This window comes from Symphodus melops (genome assembly GCF_947650265.1).
Source record: "Symphodus melops genome assembly, chromosome: 1".
Taxonomy (NCBI): domain Eukaryota; kingdom Metazoa; phylum Chordata; class Actinopteri; order Labriformes; family Labridae; genus Symphodus; species Symphodus melops.
In genome coordinates, this window is record NC_136691.1 from 56,857,020 (window position 1) to 56,864,956 (window position 7,937).

A 7,937-nucleotide genomic window follows, 5' to 3' on the forward strand; every position below is an offset into this window, starting at 1 on the left:
CCGGTCTCGTAAACAGTATAAATGCTAAGCTACGACTTTGGATCAGACTCAATGTGACAGTTAAAGTCTGAAGTTTCAGACACAGTCGGCCTTATATTTGGACACCCAGCTGTTTCCTGAACTCTTTATCTTAAGGCCACAGCATCTCCTTACACACACACACACACACACACACACACACACACGTTAATGTTTACATTGTACATGTACACACAAAGTTTTAAGGAGTACTTATTGAAAAAGTGAAATTGTTTAACTTGTGCTTTACAGTTTTATTGACAGTATTTACAGACACGTGGTACACGTTCACTCGTGTGTTCACTTTGCTCTCTCTCTCTCTCTCTCTCTCTCTCTCTCTCTGAGTTTGATCATCGCCCTCAGAGCAAACACAACTTCTTCTTCAAAAACCCTCAAACCTCAGAGTCGACCCAGCGTATTGACCGTAAATATTCCCCCTGTGGGACGATCACAGTTTCCCAGCTGAGAGGTGTTCATGCTCGTGTTGCTGTTGGAGGGACCAACGTTTGGTGTTTGGGTTAGCAGTGCTTCGTGCTTGGATGCTGTCGAAGCAGTTCATTAGAATTTCCTCTCCTGAAGACTCTTTGGGCTTTTTGCAGACTCATCTCCACGCACATTTCCTCTCTCTCTCACACACACACACACACACACACACACACACACACCTCTATTCCTCCCTCCATATGTAGTCACAAACTGTCAGCTGTGAGAAATCAAGACTGCTGCAGCTGCATCACACATCTGGGGCGCAGAGAAAAAATATTCAGAAGTTTCTGTAAAAGATTATTATGTTGCCGTGGATTTATTTGGAATGTAAAAACGTCTTAATCTCATTTTGGAAAATTGGATTATGGTTTGTATTTATTCAAAGTGTTCGGGCAGAAAAAGACTGAGCAGGATTGAAAAAAAGCTGGATGGAGGCTAGAAAATGAAGCCACTACAGAAGTCCTAAAACTTGCAGTTCCTCCAGTGTCCACTATAGTCTGTCACCTGCAGTGAGTCAGTCTCCATAGAGCTCTATGTTAAAATGCCCAACTTTACAGCTGCAGTTCCTCCAGTGTCCACTAGAGTCTGTCTCCTGCAGTGAGTCAGTCTCCATAGAGCTCTATGTTAAAATGTCCAACTTTACAGCTGCAGTTCCTCCAGTGTCCACTAGAGTCTGTCTCCTGCAGTGAGTCAGTCTCCATAGAGCTCTATGTTCAAATGTCCAACTTTACAGCTGCAGTTCCTCCAGTGTCCACTAGAGTCTGTCTCCTGCAGTGAGTCAGTCTCCATAGAGCTCTATGTTAAAATGTCCAACTTTACAGCTGCAGTTCCTCCAGTGTCCACTAGAGTCTGTCTCCTGCAGTGAGTCAGTCTCCATAGAGCTCTATGTTAAAATGTCCAACTTTACAGCTGCAGTTCCTCCAGTGTCCACTAGAGTCTGTCTCCTGCAGTGAGTCAGTCTCCATAGAGCTCTATGTTAAAATGTCCAACTTTACAGCTGCAGTTCCTCCAGTGTCCACTAGAGTCTGTCTCCTGATGTAGGGTCAGTCCTGAAACTGAAGTGTGGTGCTTTTATTTTGAAGGTGGATAAACTGAAGTGTGGTACTTTTATTTTGAAGGTGGACAAAGGTGACGAGCTATTGACTCAAATCTGAACTGGTGTTGTTGTTAGTGTTCCAACGTGCCAATCAGAGATCTTTAACAAAATGACCTTTGACCTCCACAGTCCCACTCAAACGCATCTGTGTTCAGACAGCCAATCACAAGCTCATAAAGTCTATTTCAGCTGCCCCGCCCAGAGTTTGAGGAAATCCAGCCAGGTAATGCAAAGTCCTAAAACCCTCTTTCTTTGAGTTTTTTGATTTTGTTGTGCAACAGAAGGAAACAGGAAGTCTCAGAAGTCCATGTCCCAACCAGACAGCTCGTCAGGGGGGGAGTCGTCGTCCGGGGGGTAGCTGTCGAAGTAACTGTGATCCGTGGGCCCGCTGAGCTGTTAGGAAGAGGGAAGACGGTGAGACTGAATGATCAGAACTGTTTTCATCAAAGTCATTCTTAAAGTGTGAACTCGTGTGGCGCTCCGTCGGTCAACGTTAACATTTTCTCGAGGTTCACTGCAGCACATGTTTCCAGTAAACAGATCAACCAAACGTTTGAATGAGGAAGAACATAAAGACATACAGAGGCTCCTAAACAATTAAACCTTTTAGACCAGGTCCTCGTGCAGGGGTGGTTTTCACCTTAATTACGCAGAAAGCCACGTGTGAGTGTGGGCTTTGTTTTAAAACAGCAGTGGGAGGAGCCTTGTTTTTTCCTTCTTTCTGATGGCCAGCAGGGGGCGTGTGGCTGTACAGAAGTCTTCTCTTCATGTTGTTATGGTCTCAAGCTCAAGCTTCAGATTGACCAATCACACTGGGTTTCCACTATTGCAGCCTATAGATGGTCTGCTTTAGAATGTGGTCAAACAGAGAAACTAAAGAGTCCATTTTTCATTTCCTTTTGTTTCATGCTTTTAGTGTTTAAAGTTTCAGGTGAATCTTCAAAACTAGCATTAGCATTAGCACATATCTTAGCATTCCTCTGCAGCTATTAAATTGATTACGATCACTTCTGGAAGCAAAAAAAACAAGAATCCAATGTCAGACCCCTGGTTTGAAAATGATTCTTTAACAGTGAATCAGTCTGAAACAGGAAGTTTGACAGCTTTGTATAAATATATGAACTTACGTCTCTCTTCAGGGGAGATGGTAGAGTCCTCACCTTTAGCCCCTCCCAGTTAAAACCATTAAACCACCTTCACACACAGGAAGACACGACAGAGTACAAGACGAGGCTTCATTATTCTGTTGACTCAGCTGATCAATGAGACCAACAACAACCCAGTCCAGCTCGTCTCACCTGTGCTTCTTGATGTCCGTTATTCCGTTCTTCAGGTTGCCGAGTCGCTCCGCAGGGTTCCTCCTGGAAAACATTTTTATGTATGCTTCATTTAAAGGTGAGACCAAGTCAGGTCCAGAGTCGAGTCCAGAGTCAGGTCCAGAGTCGAGTCCAGAGTCAGGCCCAGAGTCGAGTCCAGAGTCAGGTCCAGAGTCGAGTCCAGAGTCAGGTCCAGAGTCAGGTCCAGAGTCAAGTCCAGAGTCAGGTCCAGAGTCGAGTCCAGAGTCAGGTCCAGAGTCGAGTCCAGAGTCAGGCCCAGAGTCAGGTCCAGAGTCAGGTCCAGAGTCAAGTCCAGAGTCAGGTCCAGAGTCGAGTCCAGAGTCAGGTCCAGAGTCGAGTCCAGAGTCAGGCCCAGAGTCAGGCCCAGAGTCAAGTCCAGAGTCAGGTCCAGAGTCAGGTCCAGAGTCGAGTCCAGAGTCAGGTCCAGAGTCGAGTCCAGAGTCAGGCCCAGAGTCAAGTCCAGAGTCAAGTCCCGAGTCAGATCCATTGTCAAGTCCCAAGTCAGGTCCAGAGTCGTTTCCAGAGTCAAGTCCCTAGTCAGGTCCAAAGTCGTTTCCAGAGTCAAGTCCCTAGTCAGGTCCAGAGTCAAGTCCAGAGTCAAGTCCCTAGTCAGGTCCAGAGTCGAGTCCCGAGTCAAGTCCAGAGTCAGGTCCCAATAAACACAGACCAGTCCAGAGTCAAGTCCCAGTAAAGACAGTCAAGTCTCCTCTTTTTTAGCCACTGACTCTGTTTTGAATGCTGCTCAATCTCTGGGATCTGTTACCTGCACAGTTTGCGTATCAGGTCCTCGGGTCTCTTGGTGATCTTCTTGGGAAAGTCCATCTTCTCGATGCCTTTCAGGATGAACGTGTACGTCATCATCTGGTCAGTCCCTGAGAACGGAGGACTGTGGACAAACTCAAAGTCAGCTGAGGTCAACGACATTTTAGATCCTTAAATATGATCTCATGTACCGACCTGCCTGTGAGGAGCTCAAACACCAGGATGCCCAGAGACCAGAAGTCCACGCTGAAGTTGTGTCCTTTGTTGAGGATGATCTCAGGAGCCACGTACTCCGGCGTCCCGCAGAACGTCCACGTCTTCTGCCCACAGCGGATCTTCTTGGCAAAACCAAAGTCCACCTAAGATTTAAACGGAAACATCGGATCACTTTGAAACATCAGCTGGAAAACTTCACCAGCGCCGCACTGAGATGAGATCTTCTGAGGATAAAGTTTAACGTCATCTTTAAGGAACCAGGAATTCTACAAACGGTGACTGGAGAAGTGAATAAATAAACCAAGAAGCTAGAAACATCAGGACTCTGTGACGGTGAGCTTGTTCACATGGACTTCAGAACCCCGGGTTTGAGACTCTTATCCTACATTCGAGACGCCGTCTCGTGTCTCGGGGGGCAAAGAGAGCGGGTTCTGTATTTCCTGTTGCTTGAGATGAGGTGGATCCTCCATGTTGACGTCTAATGCTGCTGTCTGGTTGGTTGATAGACTCGGATTGTGTTCGACGCTGTTCTGAGGTTTCTGCACGGCGTTCCTTCAGCCTCGGGCAGGACACTCACCAGTTTGATGTATCCTTCGGTGTCCAGCATCAGGTTCTCGGGCTTCAGGTCTCTGTAGAGGACACCTTTTCGATGGAGGTAATCGAAGGCCTCTGTGACACATCCCACACAGAACTTAGCCGTCTGTTCATCAAAACTGCCCCTGAAGACGAGAAAGATCCGACGTTAAGCTGAGGCCAGAGTGAGGCTGTTTACTGGTTAGCTTTCATACTGGGTGAGGGTTTGATACTGGTTTTCTCAACCACAATTAAATTGATCACAGATAACACTTCATAAACACAGACACTGCCTCGGGTTTGTCTTTGAGCAGCGAGCTAAGGCTTCGAGTCAGATGAGATGTGCCAGACAGTCTGAAAACATCACAGGATGTCTGAAAGGTTTATAAATAAGACTCCGCCGCTCTCTCTACCTGCGCACCTCTAAGGATGGCCAATGAGATGTCATGTACAGGTCGAGTAAGACGATGAGTAACAAACGTGAAGGCGCAGTGATGCACAGTGAGACAGAGTGATCTTACCTATCTCTGAGCAGACTCCACACCTCTCCACCCAGACACGCCTCCAGCAGCATGTACACATATTTATTATCCTTAAAGGTGCGGTACAGTCTGCAGAGAGAGGACACAAGAGACACTTTACTCTCCAACCCTCCATCTCCGTCCTGTTTGAGGACGTGTTCAGTGTTTCCCACACGTACGCCACACTGACCTCTCTGATCCAGGTCTGCACTACCTCAGGTCTACGGCCAATGATAGGCGTCTGATCCGACCCTCAGTCTCTAACTAGACTCTCTGTCGCCCCCAGTGGTGGAACTAACTACTAAACTCTATTTGATCTGCAGAGTCTCTTTGCACCTTTAAGAAAAAGCTAAAGACCCAGCTCTGTATGAACACTTACCACCTTCATGATGATGAGGACTCTCAAGTACAGGAGGTCACTTCCTGTCAGCACCTGTGCTCTGTCTCTGGTCACTTCCTGTCAGCACCTGTGCTCTGTCTCTGGTCACTTCCTGTCAGCACCTGTGCTCTGTCTCTGGTCACTTCCTGTCAGCACCTGTGCTCTGTTTCTGGTCACTTCCTGTCAGCACCTGTGCTCTGTCTCTGGTCACTTCCTGTCAGCACCTGTGCTCTGTTTCTGGTCACTTCCTGTCAGCACCTGTCCCTGTCTCTGGTCACTTCCTGTCACACCTGTACTCTGCCTCTGGTCACTTCCTGTCAGCACCTGTGCTCTGTCTCTGGTCACTTCCTGTCACACCTCTACTCTGTCTCTGGTCACTTCCTGTCAGGACCTGTGCTCTGTCTCTGGTCACTTCCTGTCAGGACCTGTGCTCTGTCTCTGGTCACTTCCTGTCAGCACCTGTGCTCTGTCTCTGGTCACTTCCTGTCAGTACCTGTGCTCTGTCTCTGGTCACTTCCTGTCACACCTCTACTCTGTCTCTGGTCACTTCCTGTCAGCACCTGTGCTCTGTCTCTGGTCACTTCCTGTCAGGACCTGTGCTCTGTCTCTGGTCACTTCCTGTCAGCACCTGTACTCTGTCTCTGGTCACTTCCTGTCAGTACCTGTACTCTGTCTCTGGTCACTTCCTGTCAGCTCCTGTGCTCTGTCTCTGGTCACTTCCTGTCAGTACCTGTACTCTGTCTCTGGTCACTTCCTGTCAGCTCCTGTGCTCTGTCTCTGGTCACTTCCTGTCAGCACCTGTACTCTGTCTCTGGTCACTTCCTGTCAGCACCTGTGCTCTGTCTCTGGTCACTTCCTGTCAGTACCTGTACTCTGTCTCTGGTCACTTCCTGTCAGTACCTGTGCTCTGTCTCTGGTCACTTCCTGTCAGGACCTGTGCTCTGTCTCTGGTCACTTCCTGTCAGCACCTGTACTCTGTCTCTGGTCACTTCCTGTCAGTACCTGTACTCTGTCTCTGGTCACTTCCTGTCAGCTCCTGTGCTCTGTCTCTGGTCACTTCCTGTCAGTACCTGTACTCTGTCTCTGGTCACTTCCTGTCAGCTCCTGTGCTCTGTCTCTGGTCACTTCCTGTCAGTACCTGTACTCTGTCTCTGGTCACTTCCTGTCAGCACCTGTACTCTGTCTCTGGTCACTTCCTGTCAGCACCTGTGCTCTGTCTCTGGTCACTTCCTGTCAGCACCTGTACTCTCTGAAAGCTTCTGATGAACAGATCATAAATCATGTGAACGACTCTCCTGCTTTAAAGAGATTCTTTCTGTTGATCGTCCACTTTAGTTTCAGACAGAAGGAAGCAGGAGGAGAGATAATGCAGCTCATAGAGTCAGCAGGAGACAAAGTGGTGTTAATGATATCATCACTGCACACATCAGAGACATCACTGGAGCAGGGGGAGACAATCATCGACCTCTGTGGGACTGTTAACAGGAGGAGGCGAAGATTCAACAACCTCACGCTCGCACGTCACCATCGATCAGGAAGGTGAGAGGGAGGAAGACGAGGAAGAGGAGCGTGAAGGAAGTCTCCTCTGAATGAAGTGGAATAAGATCATCAGAGTCTGGCTCAGGACAGAGAAGAGGAGGGGGAGGGGGAGGAAGAGGAGGAGGAAGAGGAAGAGGACGAGGAGGAAGAGGAGGAGGAGGAGGAGGAAGAGGAGGAGGAGGAGGAGGAAGAGGAGGAGGAGGTGGGGAAAGAGGAAAGGAGGAGGAAGAGGGGAAAGAGGAGGAGGAGGGGAAAGAGGAAAGGAGGTGGAAGAGGAGGAGGAAGAGGTGGAAGAGGAAAGGAGGAGGAAGAAGAGGAGGAGGAAGAGGAGGAGGAAGAAGAGGAGGAGGAAGAAGACTGACTTGACTACAAAGGGTGAGCGCGCCTCAGCGAGGATCCTCCTCTCAGAGTGGATGTGCTCCTCCTGTCGGTTGTCCACCACGTGTTTCTTCTTTATGACCTTCAGAGCGAACGTGATGTCCTTACCCTGCACCTTCACCTGCACAGGTGCACAACAGGAAGTGATGTCATACCAGTAATCATTAGTTCAGATTTGAAATGATGGTTTTTGCTCTCACCAGCTCTACTCGTCCGAAGCCTCCGACCCCGAGCGTGGCAATGGCCTCCAGCTGGTCGAATGGTCGTGACGGAGGAAACACGGAGACCAGCTCCTTCAGCTGGAGGACGTCAGGAGGCAGCGGCTGGCTCTGGTGACGGGACACCGACTTCCTGTGTGATGTCAGGAGGAGGGGCTTCATTTAAACCAACCAATGAGAAGCCCGAGGAGTTCCAGATATCAGGAAGTAGAAGCTGATTGGGTGTGACGTCTGCACGTACCTGGCGTGTCTCTTCTTGTCGTCTCTGTCGAGCGTGGCCACGTAGCCCTGCAGGTATTTCTGCAGCTCGTTGAACGTTCCCACTGTTTGATCAAAAGTCCTAAAAAAAGCACGACACAACATCAGCCGTGCAAACGCTGGAACGTCTGCGTCACGGCCAGGTGTGAGCGCGGC

The 7,937-nt window shown here is 49.0% G+C and overlaps 1 protein-coding gene across 2 annotated transcripts in view; it reads right to left on the minus strand.

Moving 5' to 3' along the window:
• Positions 1–324: 324 nt before the first annotated feature.
• prkg2 (protein kinase cGMP-dependent 2) overlaps positions 325–7,937 on the minus strand; it is a 15,949-nt gene continuing 8,336 nt past the window's right edge. The window contains exons 7-17 of one of the 2 annotated variants that reach the window (XR_013779997.1): positions 7,765–7,863; positions 7,506–7,656; positions 7,290–7,426; positions 5,010–5,099; positions 4,493–4,634; positions 3,895–4,058; positions 3,701–3,823; positions 2,899–2,961; positions 2,728–2,794; positions 1,060–1,993; positions 325–972 (exon numbers count right to left, since the gene is read on the minus strand). Coding sequence is in view for 1 of the 2 variants with exons in the window: in XM_079354228.1 (XP_079210354.1) it covers positions 1,898–1,993; positions 2,728–2,794; positions 2,899–2,961; positions 3,701–3,823; positions 3,895–4,058; positions 4,493–4,634; positions 5,010–5,099; positions 7,290–7,426; positions 7,506–7,656; positions 7,765–7,863 (1,132 nt within the window). In the remaining variant the exon portion in view is untranslated. Of the gene's footprint in view, positions 1,994–2,727; positions 2,795–2,898; positions 2,962–3,700; positions 3,824–3,894; positions 4,059–4,492; positions 4,635–5,009; positions 5,100–7,289; positions 7,427–7,505; positions 7,657–7,764; positions 7,864–7,937 lie in introns of both variants that reach the window. The other variant, XM_079354228.1, reaches the window with a different exon arrangement.